This window comes from Pyrus communis, chromosome 8 (genome assembly GCF_963583255.1).
Source record: "Pyrus communis chromosome 8, drPyrComm1.1, whole genome shotgun sequence".
NCBI lineage: Eukaryota > Viridiplantae > Streptophyta > Magnoliopsida > Rosales > Rosaceae > Pyrus > Pyrus communis.
In genome coordinates, this window is record NC_084810.1 from 11,843,729 (window position 1) to 11,861,909 (window position 18,181).

General features: G+C 40.3%; 1 protein-coding gene across 1 annotated transcript; it reads right to left on the bottom strand.

Annotated features, from left to right (window-relative positions):
• Positions 1 to 14,158: 14,158 nt before the first annotated feature.
• On the bottom strand, positions 14,159 to 16,956 carry LOC137742373 (F-box/WD-40 repeat-containing protein At5g21040). The gene is made up of 2 exons (XM_068482227.1): positions 16,807 to 16,956; positions 14,159 to 16,524 (listed from the first exon to the last, which is right to left on the bottom strand). The coding sequence occupies exon 2, from the start codon at positions 16,394 to 16,396 to the stop codon at positions 14,693 to 14,695; it is 1,704 nt and encodes a 567-aa protein (XP_068338328.1). The 5' UTR covers positions 16,397 to 16,524; positions 16,807 to 16,956; the 3' UTR covers positions 14,159 to 14,692.
• Positions 16,957 to 18,181: the final 1,225 nt, after the last annotated feature.

Consider the following 18,181-nt stretch of genomic DNA (forward strand, 5'->3'; position numbering starts at 1 on the left):
AGACCCATACCGTGCATGACAACTTTTGGACCGGTTGCCACAATTTTGTATCTAGGGCAATCTTTGACAATTTGCCAACATTCCCATTTGTTGAATGATTTGTTATGGTTCTTTGCATTGTAGAATGCTTGTACTTGTAGTGTCTATAAAAATGTGGGATAAGATAGTATTAAAAAATACGGGTGTAACACAAATAAATAAATTAAAATATTGATGGACGTGGAATGCATATAAATTACATAAGAAATTACATAGAAATTACATAAGAAATTAATAAATTAAAATATTGATGTGGGTGTAACACAAATAAATAAATTACAATATTGATGGGCGTGGAATGCATATTACATAGAAATTACATAAGAAATTAAATAAATTAAAATATTGATGTGGGTGGAATGCATATAAATAAATAAAAATATTGTTACCTCATCCGCTAAACTTGTCTCACTACGCAGATTACCAGAAGCATGAGAGATGGCGTTTTTCCAACAAGTAAAGGATGCGTTGAGTTTTTTCCAACGACCTTGAAGACCTTGACTAGATCTGGCATCTTTTCCATGTACATCGCAAAACGTTTTCGTAATTTTACTCCACATTTCTCGCTTATCCATCTCATTACCCGTAATCGGGTCATGAGTAGTGCGAACCCAACATTCACACAACGTAACATCTTCACAGAGCTTCCACGAAGTCTTTTTTTTCTCTCAAAGTGTACAAAATATTCAAATGTAGAAAGTGTAGAAAGTGTAGAAAATATTGAAATGTGGTGTAAGGTGGAAGATGAGGGTTAGGTATTTATAGAAAAAAAAAATTAATTTTTTAAAATTTTTCTGTATTTTTTAAAAAAATTTCACATTTTTTAATTAATTTTTAATAAATTTTAATGTTGTAATTAATCTGGACCGTTGGATTTGAAAAATAATCAAATCCAACAGCCAATCAGCTGCCACGTGGCCAATGGTTAAAATTCTGACCGTTGGGCCTTTTTTTTTTTTTTTTTAATTTTATTTTTGGTGAAAAAAACGTGGACCGTTGATCTGTGATCGGACGGTCCATTTTAAAAGTCAATTTAAATTTTTTTTACCTTTGGAAATCCAACGGCCTACAAAAACTAGCTGTTGGAAATCCAACAACTCTGAGGAGGGCCACGTAGCCCTCACCCGTTCGAAGCCCACTTGCGCTAAAACGCGGGGCCCGTGCACTGCAGCGCTGTCGCCTACTCGTGCCCAGTCGCGAGTGTTGTGCACGCGCCAGCGTTTTGGACCAGTTTCTGGGTCTGTCCGAAATGGGCTGGCCTGCTGCCTGGCATGGGCTGGGTGCCAGGCTGTTTCACGGGCTGGAGGGTTTGGACAGGGTGCTGGGTTGTTAATTGGACAGGGTGTTGGGCAAAAAAAGGTGGGGTGGATCTGCTCTTACAGATATTGAACATCATTGATCAGTTTTTTAGATTTCTTTTAGCATTTTTTAATTCATTTTTGAGGTAAATCTTTAGTTTTAAGTTTTTAATTAGCAAAAATTGCTTGCACGATGCTGCGAGTTTAAAACCATAAAAACATATTGAAAGTTCTAAATAAATATACAATAGATAATATTATTTACATATATGTGGAAATCTATTTACAACCTTATTTATAATAAACAAATAGCTATCCAAGGATGGAGGTCACTTAAATCTAGGGCCGGTCTAGAGATTTTTAAGGCCTGGTGCAACGTCAAAAAATGTGCCCTCACTTTATATAAGAAAATTATTTGTTTTCACACGTAAGACATTGATAAAATTATACTTAGAAAAACACTTCAAACTTAATAATTTAGAAACAAGGAAAAACTAATTTATTTTGTATCGTGAGAAGGAACAAAAAAACTCTGGGTTTACAAGTAGATAGATATGAGTTTTCTTTTCCATCTGAACTTTTAAAGTGTTTTTGTATAAATTGTGAGGTGTTTTTTTTTATTTACTAACCTTGTCAATATGGGACTAAAAAAATAATGATATTTTTGAGTCTTTAATTGATATGTATAAGTAATAAATTGGTACTAAATTAAACTTTTTGACGACACGTTATATGATTTGTAAAATTTGGTCTAAAAATTTGGTCTACGCATTACTCTTTGTAGAAGATTAGGAACAAATGTTTAAAAATAACAACCCACATAGCTACTAGCTATTAATTAAAAACAAATTAACAACCAAACAAAAATTCGTAAAAATTGAAAAGAATAAACATACACTTAGCATTTCGAACTTAGGACCTCTCATTAATTTTAAACAACAAAAATCATTGATTCTAATTAAACTTCTTGATCATTTAGCCAAATTTTATATATTTATACTGTGACAGCCCGTCCCGGACTTTTCGTACCGTAGGGGTGAAATGACGATTTTGCCCCTAGCATGGTTGTTTTGTTGTGTGGTTGTTTTTGGGTGTTGCTTGGCTGGTTTTGGACCGCACACACTCTCCCACACCCCCTCACCCTTTTCCCTGTCCTGCATCCCTGTCCCGAGCCCTTTCTCTCTCCCATTTCTATCCTTCTTGTACGGACGACAATCAAAACCATCCAAACCTTCACAGATCGAGGAAACAAATTACATATTCATGCTCGTGAGGTCCGTAGGAGTTCAACCATACCCATTTTAGCTTGTAGGAAGCTTGGTGAGGTCCTTAGGAGGCTCGGGGTGGTTCATTTGAAGGTTTTGGACGTCAGGATCGTGAGTTACAAGGTTGGCCGGAGTTGGTGGTATTTTCCCGGCGAGATTCCGTGTGTTTTAGTGCTTGAAAGTGGTGAGACCTATCCCGAGGACGAGCGCGGTCACTCGAGGCAAGAGGGTTACGACCCTTCTACATACCAGTGAGTGGCCTTTTGGTTTTCCGTATATACCTATATACTTATGCTTTTCCCAGAAAATGAATTGAAACGTTTATACGTTTTTATGCCATGCATTATGTTGCTGTTTGTTTATGCATTGTTAGTAGCCTATATATATATATATATGTATGTTGGTGCTGCGGGCGCACAGGTAAGTGCCAGGTGAGTATGGTTTATGCTTATATTCAGTAGTGGTTTGAGATGCATAGAGAGCTCATAACCTGTGCCCCCGGTGTTAGTGCTCCCGCCCAGAGTTGGGCACAGTCCTTCACGTGATGTTCACCTCCCGCACCACAAGCTCATCTTGGATCCAAGTTAGGTGCACAGTTCTGTCGTACATAGCACTTTAAGTGGTTTCGACTCATAGGAGACCCGCAATTATTCGCCCAACCTTCACGTGATCGTAGCACTTGAGCGTACTTATATTACACCCAATTCTGTCGTACAGACCACTTTAGGTGGTTCCGACTCGTGTGCAGGTATAGTTAGTGAGATGGAGATTTGAGCTCTAGATTCAGCCGTACAGGTCACGTTAGGTGACTCCGGCTGACAAATTTCATGGCATTGATTTTGACATTTTCCTGAGCACTTGCATTTATTCGAGGCATTTGGCATGGCATATTTCAGAGCATGTATATTATACTTTTCTGGGAAGTATACAGGTTTTACGGCGAGGGGTTAGAACTTGTTTATGAAATGGTTTTTGAAAAGCTTTGTTTTTGCCCACTCACACTTTTTGTTTTGCGCCCCTCCAGGTTCTAGTTGGCTAGTACTTGTGGTGGCTTCCCAGAGGATTTCCCCAGCATATCTGACAGATCATCACCAGTGTAGGAGCACCTTTGGGGTGTGTTTTTGTAGTGTTGTTTCTCCCGGACTGCATTAGGTCTTCGTGCTCTGAACTTGTTTTTCACACTTGCACATGTATGCTCTTGCTTGGTGTAAAGCTGGATTTTATTTATTCGTACTTTTATTATTTTATTAGCTTTCGCACTGTGCACATGGTTACGTCACTTCCACGTGACGGCCAGCATGCCCTGACCTCGATCGGGGTGTATCAGTTTGGTATCAGAGCCTAGGTTTGGCAGTCCTGTACTTTTGTGAGTATTCTAATGGTTTTGGTGTCTTCTGTCAGAATTATGCCGCCTCGTCGGGAACCACGTCGCTCTGCTGAGCCTAGTTTCCCCGATGTAGCCCAGTTGGGGGAAGCTATCGCTATAGCTATTCATTCGGCGCTCCGCCCTCCCCTGAGGACTTCTCTGGAGACTATGTATAATCTGAAGTTGGATAAGTTCGAAGGCAACGAGGGTTTTGAGGGTGCGGAGCGGTGGCTAGAACATATTGAAAAGACCTTTCGTGTTTTGTATAATCAGGGGAATCTCTCTGTCGAGAAGTGGGTAGAGACGACATCGTGGTTTTTAGGTAAGGATTCTGCATCTTGGTGGGAGCAGGAACTTCGTCGTTTATCTCCAGCTGAGAAGACTGATTGGGATGTATTCAGAGAGTTGTTTAGGAAAAGGTTTGTGCCTCCTGGGTATATTGACAGCAAAAAGCAGGAATTCACTAAGTTGAGACAGGGGAAGTTGACAGCAAACGAGTACTACTGGAGGTTTACTGATTTGTCTCGCTATCATCCAGATGTTGCTGGCAATCTGGCGGAGATGCTTCGTCGTTTCTGTTTAGGCACTAAGAAGAAGTGGCGTTCGATGGCGACCACTACCCCTTGTGACACCTACCAGGAGTTTTATGAGATTCTGCTGAGAATTGAGGATTCAGAGAATATGTCGAGCGAGAGTGAGGAGGAAGAGAAAGACGGTAATCAGAGGAAAGATGATAAGGGCAAGGGTCAGGCATCGCTCGGACCTCGTAGGACCCAGAACTTCAAGAGGGGTGGCACTAGTTCTAGCTCTTCTAGCAGTGGTTTTAGCACCACTGGTCAGGGTCGTGGTGGTAGGTTTTCTGGTGGTGCTAGAGGCCAGAGACAGGGTGATTCTTTTAGCTGGTAGAGGTAGGGCCCCAGTTTACCACAGGTGTAATAATCGACATTTTGGTGAGTGTAGGCGAGGCAGCAGTGGCTGGTTTACTTGTGGGCAGATGGGACATCGGGCTGCAAATTGTCCCCAGAGTTAGCAGAAGCCCCAGCATACTTTCTTGCCACCACCTGCACCGATACAGCAGATTCCTGGTCCTGGTAGTTATGGGCAGATGGGTCGAGGTGGTGCCTATTATTATCAGGGCGATGCTGTTCCTTATGCCTCGGGACAATATCAATATCCCCAGGACCCATATTCTCAGAGTGGTTATCCCCAGTATTCTAGTGGCTATATGCAGTATCCTCCAGTTCCAGCAGGCGGGTCTCAGTGGTTTCAGGGATGACAGACTCAACAGGGGGATATTGCTACGAGTAATGCGAGGTCTTCAAGGTAGTTTGGTCAGCCCAGTCAGGGGCGTGGTACGCAGAGTCGTGGTGGCCAGACGAGCAGAGGTCGTGGTGGACGGCAGCAGACCCAATGGCGTATTCATAACATCTCTCTGCAGAATGCTCAAAACAATCCATACTTGATCATAGGTACGTTAAATATCCTTGGTTATTTTGCTAGAGTATTAATTGATTGTGGTGCTACACATTCTGTAATTTCTCATACATTTGCTCAAGTGACGCAACCTCGCCCTACACCTCTAGGGTATGATTTAGAGTTCGCTATGCCTACAGGGGAGATGTGTATTGTAGATCGTGTGTACCCAGGATGTCCAGTGATAGTGGAGGATGTTGTTATGCCAGCTGATCTTATCCCATTGGATATTGTTGACTTTAATGTGATTCTGGGCACGGATTGGTTGCATTTCAATCGTGCCAATTGATAGGAGCATATTTAGGCGACTTACTTAGCTTGTTTTCGTGCATTTATGTTGTTAATTCATAGTTGTCTTAGTAGTTTAAGCCATTTTCGTGTGTTTTTAGGTTCATATGGCTAAGGAAGCAAAAAGGTGCATTTTGGAGCATTTTGGAGCAAAATTGGACTTGGAATGGATAGCTTATGCTTGGAGCAAAAGGAATGGACGAAATTGAAGACCTCAAAGAGTTAGGATTCCTAATCAAGTGAGGAATCCTAGTCAAAGAAGGTTTCCTACTTGAAGTAGGAAAGTTAAGCCAAGGTTTCCTATTTTGGTTTAATCTTTCCTAATCCTTAAAGACTCCATGTTTCAGCAATATCAAGGACTTCTACCTATTCTAGGACACAAAGCAATGTTCCCTTGCAACCCAAAATCCTTGCCGTGTATCCCCTTAGTATTTCCCTTCCTTGCCGTGCAAAGGAGAGCCTTCTTTCCTATTCTAAAGCATTTAAACACATTCCTTTTTCATACCAAAGTCAGCCATAACTCATATACCCTTTTCTATTCCAAAGTTCTTGCCTAATTACAGGAATAAATAACATTCCCCTTCTCACAATTGAATGCCGCAGGTTCCCTTCCCTTTTCCTTCAATTTCTGACTTTGTGTTTCCTTTTCTTTAAGGATTTGGAGTTAATTCCTTTCCTAAACTAAGTAATAAAGCCTTAGGATTCTTTCTTCCTTATAAAAACCCTTTGTCGTACCCTTATTGACCCTAATCACCCTTCCACACAACCTGCCTTCATTCATTCAGAAATCTAACCTTTGCCGCACCCTTCCATCCAACTTTCCACCATTCCCATACTTCCAAACCTTCATCCAAGCCTCCATACACCACCCATAACCCTTGCCGCACCACCCTACCTTCCTAAATCAATTCAAAACCCAGAAAATCATCCACAAAACCACTCTAGACTATTGTGCCGTGACTAAGCAAGGAAGAGGAGAAAGAAGACGAAGCCTTGGACGTTTGTGCATTCGAGTTGGAGTGTTGGAACGTTTTTAGGTGTAATCTATCTTTTATTTTCAATGTTTAATTCTATTCTCCTTTGTTTTGTTATGAACATGAGAGGCTAAACTCGTTTTTAGCCTAGGGATGCTTTGAAACCATGATTACGTTTATAATATGAGTTGATAAATTCCAGTTGTGATTTCATAAATTGTGAATGCAATTTACTTAACCGTTTGATGGATAACTTATTCTTGTATGTTGATTAGGGAGGCCTACTTAATTTGCATGCTTGAATTTGGTGCTAGAATATAAGGGTGTTTCACATAATCGTTACAAACTTATATTCACAAGTAGTTACGGTTGTTTTCACAATCATGTTAAGTAAATTCCTAGCATGAGTATCATGATGTTATAGTTACAAGTGCTTTGTCAATACTTATGATTTCCATTGAACGTAATGATCTTTGATTGTATCTCTATTATGATGTCATGTAGGGGACTTTTGAAGACTGCTTTGGGTTGTCGTATGATGTCATCCAATCCAATAACTTAAGGGAAATCTGAGGGTTAATTAGTGATGTCACGGTTAATCTGGGGTTTTGAGGTTCATGGTTTATCGGAAAAGCAACTGGAAATCAATTTATGTTTGAATGTATCATGTGTGGAGAAGTATCCCTTGGCTAGCCCATCATCCATTGGTTTTTCTTAAATTCGTCCAAAATCTGTTTTAAAGTTTTAAGTTACTTGTTTTCCTTTTCAATTCGTCCAAAATCAAACCCCCTTTTCTTACTTATTCCAAATCTGTCCAAAAGTGTGTTTTAGAGTCTTTTGAGTCAAAACTAATTATATTTTCGTCCAAATTGAGTCCTAAAGTCTAAATTGAGTCTTTTTGGTTGTTTTGAGTCTTTAAAGTTTGTTTTGAGTCATAAAAGTTAGTTAAGAGTCTTTTGAGTTTATTTAGCAATCCCTCCTAATCCCCGGCCTAGAACGATCCCTACTTATATCTATACTACAATTGTCAAAAAGAGGGTTTAATTTGTGTGCTATTATTTATCACATCACCAATATTGATTGTTACGGGAAAATAGTTATGTTCCATCGTCCTGGATTACCTGTGGTTACTTTTGTGGGCGAGCAGAGTGGGGTGAGACATGGCGTTATTTCTGCTATTCGAGCGAAAAGGTTGTTATCTAAAGGTTGCCAGGGGTACTTAGCTCATGTGGTGTTGGATGAGGTTACTCCTAGTAGAGTGGAGGATGTGAGGGTAGTCAGACATTTTCCTGATGTTTTCCCTGAGGATTTACCTGGCTTGCCGCCAGATCGAGACATGGAGTTCACCATTGAGTTGCTTCCAGATACTAATCCTATTTCCTTGACTCCTTATCGTATGGCTCCTGCTGAGTTAACGGAATTGAAAGTTCAGTTGCAGGAATTAGTGGATAAGGGTTTTATTCAGCCTAGTACATCACCTTGGGGAGCTCCAGTGTTGTTTGTGAGAAAGAAAGACGGAACTTTGAGGCTATGTATTGATTACCGGCAATTGAATTGGGTGACGATTAAAAACCGTTATCCGTTGCCGCATATTGATGATTTATTTGATCAGCTTCGAGGTGTTTGTGTATTCTCCAAGATTGACTTGAGGTCTGGATATTATCAGCTGAAGATTAGTAGGGATGACGTTCCTAAGACGGCGTTCAGGACTCGTTATGGTCATTACGAGTTTCTGGTTATGCCATTTGGATTGACGAATGCACCAGCTGCTTTTATGAATTTGATGAACCGAGTATTCCAGCCATATTTGGATAGGTTTGTTATTGTTTTCATCGACGACATTCTGGTGTATTCTAAATCTAAAGCGGAGCATGTACGACATCTTACTTTGGTGTTGAAAAGGTTGAGGGAACACCAATTGTATGCTAAATTTAGCAAGTGCCAATTTTGGTTAGACCAAGTTGCATTTTTGGGGCATGTCATTTCAGCTCAAGGTATCTTGGTGGATCCTCAAAAGGTGGCAGCTGTGGAGAAATGGGAGCAACGGCGAACCGTCACTGAGGTGAGGAGTTTCCTTGGTTTAGCAGGGTATTATCGACGGTTTGTTAAGGATTTTTCTGTGATTGCTTTACGACTGACAAGATTAATGAGGAAATACGTTAAATTTGAGTGGGATGATAAGTGTGAGCAAAGTTTCCAGCAGTTGAAGTATTGTCTCACTCATGCACCTGTTTTGGCACTCCCGGACGATAGTGGTGATTTCGAGGTCTATAGTGATGCTTCTTTGAATGGTCTGGGTTGTGTGTTGATGCAGCATGGTAGGGTAATTGCTTATGCTTCACGACAGCTGAAACCTCATGAGTTGAATTACCCTACACATGATTTGGAGTTAGCCGCCATTATTTTTGCGTTGAAGTTGTGGAGACCATTACCTTTATGGAGAGAAATGTAAGATCTTTACAGATCATAAGAGTCTTCAGTATCTTTTTACGCAGAAGGATCTTAATCTTCGTCAGCGGAGGTGGATGGAGCTGCTCAGTGATTATGACTGCACGATTGATTATCACCCTAGTTGTGCAAATGTAGTGGCTGATGCACTTAGCAGGAAGTCTCAGGGCCGTATCAATGCGTTGTACACTAGTCACATTCCTCTTCTGGCAGACTTAAGATCTATGGGAGTGAGGTTAGAGGCAGAAGATCGAGAGGTGGCTTTACTTGCTAATTTTCAAGTCAGGCCAATTTTAGTTGATCGGGTGCTTGAAGCTCAGGTAGTTAATAGGGAAACTCAAGAAATGATCCAAGCTCGAGATCGAGGGAGGAGGAGAGACCTCAGAGTTCGTGATTCGGATGGCATGCTGATGCAGGAAGGTAGGATGTTTGTGCCTAATAATTTGGATTTAAAGAAAGCAATTCTCGATGAAGCACATATCTCGGCTTATGCTATGCATCCAGGAGCTACTAAAATGTATCATACCATTCGACCATTTTATTATTGGCCGGGTATAAAGAGGGAGATAGCTGAGTATGTGAGTAGGTGTGCCGTTTGTCAGCAAGTTAAGGCAGAAAGGAAAAAACCGTTTGGGTTGTTGCAGCCGCTTCCTGTTCCAGAGTGGAAATGGGAAAATATTACTATGGATTTTGTGTACAAGCTTCCGCATACACATAATGGTTTTGATGGCATTTGGGTGATTGTTGATCGGCTTACTAAGTCAGCACATTTTATTCCAGTGAGGGAGAAGTATTCTTTGGGCCGATTAGCTGAGTTGTTCATCTCGAAGATCGTGAAGTACCATGGTGTCCCTGTGAGTATTGTCTCGGATCGTGATCCAAGATTTACATCTAAATTTTGGGTGGCGTTTCAGGAAGCTTTGGGCACAAGACTACTTTATAGTATGGCGTATCATTCTCAGACGGACGGATAGTCAGAGATAACCATTCAGACGTTGGAGGATATGTTGCGATCTTCGGTGTTACAGTTTGGGGATGCTTGGCACAAGCGGTTAGATTTAATGGAATTTGCCTACAACAACAATTTTCATTCGAGTATCGGCATGGCACCATTTGAGGCGTTGTATGGTAGATCTTGTTGCACACCCTTGTGTTGGTCAGAGGTCGGAGAAAGAGTTTTGGTGGGCCCGGAGATTGTTGAGGAGACTACTCAAAATGTTCAAGTAATCAAGTCTAACCTGAAGGCGGCCCAGGATAGGCAAAAGAGTTTAGCAGATCGGCATGCTACTGACAGAGTGTATGAGGTTGGCGATTGGGTATTTCTGAAGCTTTCACCATGGAGAGGCGTTGTACGGTTTGGAAAGAAAGGTAAGTTAAGTCCCAGGTACATCAAACCGTACATGATCACCGAGCGAGTTGGCGAGGTAGCTTACAGGCTGGAGTTGCCTCCTGAGTTGGCTAAAGTACATAACGTTTTTCACGTGCCCATGCTTCGACATTATGTTGCTGATCCATCTCATGTGATACCTCCTCAACCTTTGGAAATCAATCCGGATTTGACTTATGATGAGGAACCAGTGACGATTCTAGATTGGAAGGAAAAGGTCCTGAGGAACAAGACAGTGAATTTGGTGAAAGTTTTGTGGAGGAATCATTCCGTGGAGGAAGCTACTTGGGAAACTGAAGATCGGATGAGAGATTTGTATCCTCGGTTGTTCTTTGATCGCTAAGGTGTTGCTGTGAGTGGTTGTTTTGAATTTCGGGACGAAATTCTTTTTAAGGTGGGTAGGTTGTGACAGCCTGTCCCGGACTTTTCGTACCGTAGGGGTGAAATGAAGATTTTGCCCCTAGCATGGTTATTTCGTTGTGTGGTTGTTTTTAGGTGTTGCTTGGCTGGTTTTGGACCACACACACTCTCCCACACCCCCCTCACCCTTTTCCCTGTCCTGCATCCCTGTCCCGAGCCCTTTCTCTCTCCCATTTCTATCCTTTTTGTACGGACGACAATCAAAACCATCCAAACCTTCACAGATCGAGGAAACAAATTACATATTCATGCTCGTGAGGTCCGTAGGAGTTCAACCATACCCATTTCAGCTTGTAGGAAGTTTGGTGAGGTCCTTAGGAGGCTCGGGGTAGTTCGTTTGAAGGTTTTGGACGTCGGGATTGTGAGTTACAAGGTTGGCCGGAGTTGGTGGTGTTTTCCCGGCGAGATTCCGTGTGTTTTAGTGCTTGAAAGTGGTGAGACCTATCCCAAGGACGAGCGCGGTCACTCGAGGCAAGGGGGTTACGACCCTTCTACATACCAGTGAGTGGCCTTTTGGTTTTCCGTATATACCTATATACTTATGCTTTTCCTAGAAAATGAATTGAAATGTTTATACGTTTTTATGCCATGCATTATGTTGCCGTTTGTTTATGCATTGTTAGTAGCCTATATATATATATGTATGTTGGTGCTGCGGGCGCACAGGTAAGTGCCAGGTGAGTATGGTTTATGCTTATATTCAGTAGTGGTTTGAGATGCATAGAGAGCTCATAATCTGCACCCCCGGTGTTAGTGCTCCCGCCCAGAGTTGGGCACAGTCCTTCACGTGATGTTCACCTCCCGCACCACAAGCTCATCTTGGATCCAAGTTAGGTGCACAGTCCTGTCGTACAGACCACTTTAAGTGGTTCCGACTCGTAGGTGACTCACAATTATTCGCCCAGCCTTCACGTGATCGTAGCACTTGAGCGTACTTATATTACACCCAGTCTTGTCGTACAGACCACTTTAGGTGGTTCCGACTCGTGTGCAGGTATAGTTAGTGAGATGGAGATTTGAGCTCTAGATTCAGCCGTACAGGTCACGTTAGGTGACTCCGGCTGACAGATTTTATGGCATTGATTTTGACATTTTCCTGAGCACTTGCATTTATTCGAGGCATTTGGCATGGCATATTTCGGAGCATGACTTATATATATATATATATATATATATATATATATATGTATATTATACTTTTCTGGGAAGTGTACAGGTTTTACGGCGAGGGGTTAGAACTTGTTTATGAAATGGTTTTTGAAAAGCTTTGTTTTTGCCCACTCACACTTTTTTTTGCGTCCCTCCAGGTTCTAGTTGGCTAGTACTTGTGGTGGTTTCCAAGAGGATTTCCTTGACATATCTGACAGATCATCACCAGTGTAGGAGCACCTTTGGGGTGTGTTTTTGTAGTGTTGTTTCTCCCGGCCTGCATTAGGTCTTCGTGCTCTGAACTTGTTTTTCACGCTTGCACATGTATGCTCTTGCTTGGTGTAAAGCTGGATTTTATTTATCTGTACTTTTATTATTTTATTAGCTTCCGCACTGTGCACATGGTTACGTCACTTCCACGTGACGGCCAGCATGCCCTGACCTCGATCGGGGTGTGTCATATACTCTTATGAAACGAAATTTGTAAAAATTGAAAAACAAATAAACACACATCGTGTTTTGAACCCAAGACCTCCTCGTTAATTTCAAATGACAAAACCACCATTCCTAGTTAAACTTCTTTGTCATTGAACCAAATTTTATAAATTTATACTTATGAAAACATATACAAATATACCGCCCTAATAATTTTGGTGCCCCCAATTATTTTGGACCTCGAACGGTCGCCCTGCCCACACTGGGCCTAGCCCGCCCCTGCTTAAATCCCCATAGAAAGCCTTTGACCAAGGGTTAGCCATATGACGAGCATCCCTCTTTTGCTCTCTAACCACGAGAGACATCGACGTAAGCCTCATTTTGTCTGGAGGATTGAATTATAATGGTCAATTTACTATTTCAAGACATTGAAAGTGGAGGCAAAAGATTTGTCCTTTCTAGTCCTACTATTTTCGGTTTCACTCCATCTTCTAACTTTCAAGCGCGACACAAATTTTCGTTAACAAACTTTGAAAATAGCAAAATTTAAGTAGCGAATCTGAAAATTTTCCAAAAACGGACTACGATCATCCAAAACCAATGTCAAATTATTTTTTCTTGGTCAAAGATAATTTTTATTACCAACACAAACTAATTTATACAACTGGAGGTCCATACACAAGTAAAGCACAAAGCATAATAATGGACCTTCTAAGCAGAGAAAAAAAAGCCCAATCCAACACAAGGTTTGGAGCCCAATAAAGTCGCAAAAAGCGACGGAAAGAGGTGGTTGCACATCGGACAGTTGGGGATGGAGGGATGAGAAATGGGGCTTTCCGATCTTGGCCTAGGGGCAGTAAAATCAAAGGCAAGGAGGTTTTGGGGAATGAAGAAAATTGGGCCGGAGAACGTGGCCAACATTAGGCGGATAAAGATGGAAGAAAAGGAAAGCAAGAAAGAAAAGGGGCTGCCACCAACCCTTGCCAAGGCGAGGGCCTGGCTAAATTATTGGACGAAATTTGAAAGCTCACACATAGTGAGAAACTCACAAAACGGAGAGAGAGGCTCTCGCGAGGAGAGGAAAAAACAGGCAGCTTAGTTTGATTCACAATATGTCAACTATTTTAGGTTGGCACATTTTGTTTCTAAGAAAACTTGTAATTTGATAAAATAAGACATGCAACGTTTCCACAAAAGTATTACCTTTCCTGGTCGTATAAAAGATGAATCATGCTATGATAAAGGTTTTAAAAAGCGCTAAGCAATAGTCGGACGGCACGCTGGGACCTAGCCCCCGTCCAGGCGGATTTAAGTAAATGTATTATATATTGTATAAATAAGTGCTTATTTATACTTAAAAAACATACATAATTGTATTGAAATGCATAAATTGCAACATGTAATGACATATAAATTATAAAGTATTAGAAAATATTAAAAACAACGCCTAGAGACTAATCGCGGTGGTGACCCAGCGCCTAGCACCTAGGCGGAGATTTTTAAAACAGTGGCTATGATAAGAGTTGATGCAAATTTTGCAGTGACAAAATGTTATCACATGAGCGTCGTCACGGATGAGAAGTCATTCGGGTAAGAATGATGAACTGTAAGTATATCCTTGTCTACTATGCTCATTATTAATAAAATTCATGACCACATATAACGACACGACTTGCACAAGAAAGACAGTCTTGTGCAAGTCATGTCGTTATATGGGATGGGGATCCATATTGTATGACATACACTGTCACGTAAAATGCAATCACTGAGCGAAACATGGTGCAAATTTTTACATAAAAGTGCCTCTGTCACTTCATCAACAGTCAACAGATATTTTAAGCCAAAGTAATGGTAAGTTTGTCCCCTCCACACACTAACATCACTTACTCGGTATAACGGAAGAAATCTCCGTATGATTGAGAGCCAAAAGTCAAGTCTCAAAAGCTTTCAACACTATAATTAAACCAACACGTATAAAGTTTATCTAACAACGAACAATTTAAATCCAATTGCAGAATGAGAAATCTACAATTAGTCTGCTCACCTGCTTAAACCATAAATTGTATTCTATTGTTAAATAAACATCCTAACAAGGGAAAAAAAGTAGTAAAGTTTAGAAGCATACAATACAAGGTAACTGTTACCTGCTACTACGACTTCAGCTTGCCGCTCAATGCACGTTTACTGTGCCAGCCACTCCTGTCACCAGTGACTTGATTCTTCTTGGCTGCAACTAAACATTGATCATTCCTACTGGTTTTGCTGATATTCTCTAAGTGGAGCTTACGCCGCCTCATCCTATTCTCCAACCGTATTGCTCTTGAAGCACGAACCCTCCGCTCAATCTCCAAAGCTTCTGTGAAGTTCCATATTCTAACAATACCTTCCTCACCTCCACATACAATACGATCAGCACCAATGTCCACTGACATAAGATTTTTCCCAAAACCATGTAACATCCTCTGTGGGGGTTCCACAGTGCTTGGGACCACATGCTTAACACATGAGAAACTCTTATCTGAAGCACGCCTTTTAGTCCTTAGAAGCTTTCTTACATCAATTAGCGAAAGTTTACCATCAGCAGAAGCAGAAACAAGCCATGGAAATTCAAATGCAAGGGAATAGACACGGCCTGAGTGAGGAACCCATGTGGCAACAAGTACTGGATTAGTCTCGAGATCATGACTAGTGATTTCATACATGTGTATTGCACCGTCATCCCCTCCAGTAAATAGAAAATCCCCTGTGAGGTTTCGTGCCAAAGAATAGGTGTTACCAACATGAGCTTTATGAATAATGTTCATCAGTCTGCCGCTACTAGTATCCCAAATATAAACATCTGAACCCGATGCGCTAGCAACTGTAAGATCACGAGGCACAAGTTCCCACACCCAATCACTATGCCTCAAAACCTTTACACACTTTAGTGAAAATCGATCCCATACACGAACAGTCATGTCCCAGGAACCACTATAAATCCTAGTCAGATCCAAAGCAAGAGAAGTTATGGGCCCCTCATGGTCCCATAGCCGAAACTCGGTATTCTGGCTTTGAGAACCCTTAATATCAAACAAGTGTGGAAAGCCCTCCACTGCCCTCCAACACTGGATAAACCCATCAGTACCACCAGCAACCAGGAGTTTTGTATCTCCAGCAACTGCACGCATAGTGCAACCAAGAGATCTTGAAGAAGCAATCAACAATCCTTCTTCCATCTTCCACATTTTTACAGTTTGGTCATACCCAGCAGTAAATATGAGCTTTGCGGAAACCAAAAGGAAAACTGTTCGAACAGCTTCAGTATGGCCATACATAACATCAATGCTATAGCGTCCCATAAAGGTCTTACTCCTAAACTCCCTTTCAACAAAAAACTCCTTCCATGATGTCTCGTCAGAGACTCCTGCTCCCAAAGGTGTTGGAAGAGTTGAAGTTCCCCACCTCTCACAATAAAAATCCTTCCAAACATGGTGCTCAGACGCAAGCTTACAGAGATAAGCTGATACGCACGAAACTATGCCTAGCTCTTTTGGGTCAAGGAAATTCAGAATTTCGGATAACAAAGCTGGAGGAAGGTCAGTGATTGTTCTACGAGAATGAAGAACTACATCACTAGAAAAAAATTGTTTCGAACCACCAATATCGGAGTTTGGCTTCTTGGTTGGTGTGGGTTTTTGAATTGAAGTTTTTCCCTTTTCAGTATTGGAATCTAATGGTTGTTCTGAAATGCCAAAGTTTTCAGCTTCCGGGCTAGAATTGAATTGATTCGATTCAGTTTTCCGTCGATACGAATTGTCTACAGAGTCACACAAATTCTTAGAAACCTCAGTAATCAATTGGCATTCAAATTCCATAAAAAGATATGGCCCTGACCTTGAATTTTAGGAAACTCTCTTAACCCCCAACACCTCCAATTACACAAACCCCGAAATCAAAATCTATAATTAATCAGAGACGAACCCTAATATCCAAAATCGATATCCTGCAAAAGAAAAAAAAATCCCTAAAAATTGGAGAGTGAACCCTACAAATCAAAACTGGAATAATACAAAATCGAAACAATGAATAAAACATATGGGATAAGAAGGGGCAGAATTGAACAAAATCAAAGAGGGAATATGATAAACAGAAGATTATTGGATCCAATTGAGACCCACAAGATCAAATCATGAAAATAATTGCAAAAAAAAAAAAAAAAAAAAAAAAAAAAAAAAAAAAAAGCTGAGAGATTGGGAATTCAATAAATGTTGAGTTTCGAAAGTACCTTGGGGGAGCACGCAGGTATGAAAAATTCACAGGAAAGAAGAAGGAAGGGAAAGCTTTGGGTTTGGAGGGGACAGGGAAAACGAGACGAAAAGAATAGGGTTATGGATGGTTGAAACACGCGGGGATTGATAATTTAGTGACCGTAGGATTTGCGAAGAAATGAGCGGTTGGGATGAGGGCTGTCAACATTTCCGTAATAAGACCGACCGTACGGATCCGTGTGCTTAATAGGATCCACCGATTCACTCCAGACCCGGCTTTATAGCATGATTAGCACCTTCACGGGATATTGTCAAGGGAGAAAAATATTGAAAAGGAAGACCTAATATTATTCATATTTGCTGTTTCTTTAGTTTTCTACTAGAAATTTTTTGGCTTCGTCTTTTGTTAATTAAGTATCAAACTCGTAATTTAAGTAAGAATATATTTATTTTATGTGGGCTTGAGTTGCAGGCCACCTCATTTGTAAAAGAAATTTTTTGTTATGCTAAAAACATGGTCCAATACGATTGATTGAAAATGAGAGATCTTGTTAGTGTATCGACCCATGTTACGTCAATTTGAAAAATCTTTCATAATACAAAGGAGTCGCATCAACATAACTAAAGGTCATATTGAAGCCAATACAATCATACAAAAAGTTCGGGCTTGTTTGAATGTGCTTTTGGGAAAGTCAAAGTGCTCCCTAAGAAGTAAAAGCATTGCAGTTTAAAGGGGGTGTATTCAATTGATATTTTGAGGAATTTTAATTCTTTTAATGAATCTATAGGCATTCAATCAGGATTTTAAGTGAATCTCTGAAATTCAAGTTGTATTCAATTAGAATTTTAAGATAGTTTATTAAAATGTTTAGAAATTCAGGTGTATTCAATTAGGATTTTAAAGAAGTTTATAACATTCTAGATGTATTCAATTAGAAATTGATTTTAAAGAATTTGAGAAAATTGATGAATTAAAGGGAATTGGAGAGATTTCGTAGTGTATTTTAAACATCCACAAATCTCACCTCTCCCCATGAGATTTTAAGGAAACTGAATCAAAATTTTATATGAAATCTTTACAAATCAATTAAACTCCATAAAAATCCATTAAAGCCTCTTAAATTCTCAATTGAATACACCCCGTAAATTATGGTATTTTGGCAAAATTTTTAAAATTGCTTTAAGTTTAAAGTAGAAGTACTTAGAGTGGTTTTTTTTTTTTTTTAAAAAACAACTTTTCTGCTCCAACATTTCTGACCTAAAATTTTAGCCCCAGATTATTAAAGAATGAATTTAGGCTAATTTTTTTTAAATTAACTTAAAAAAATTATGTAGACTATCCTAAATTAATTTTATGAACATTTTTGAAGGAAAATTTGTGAAAAACAAGTT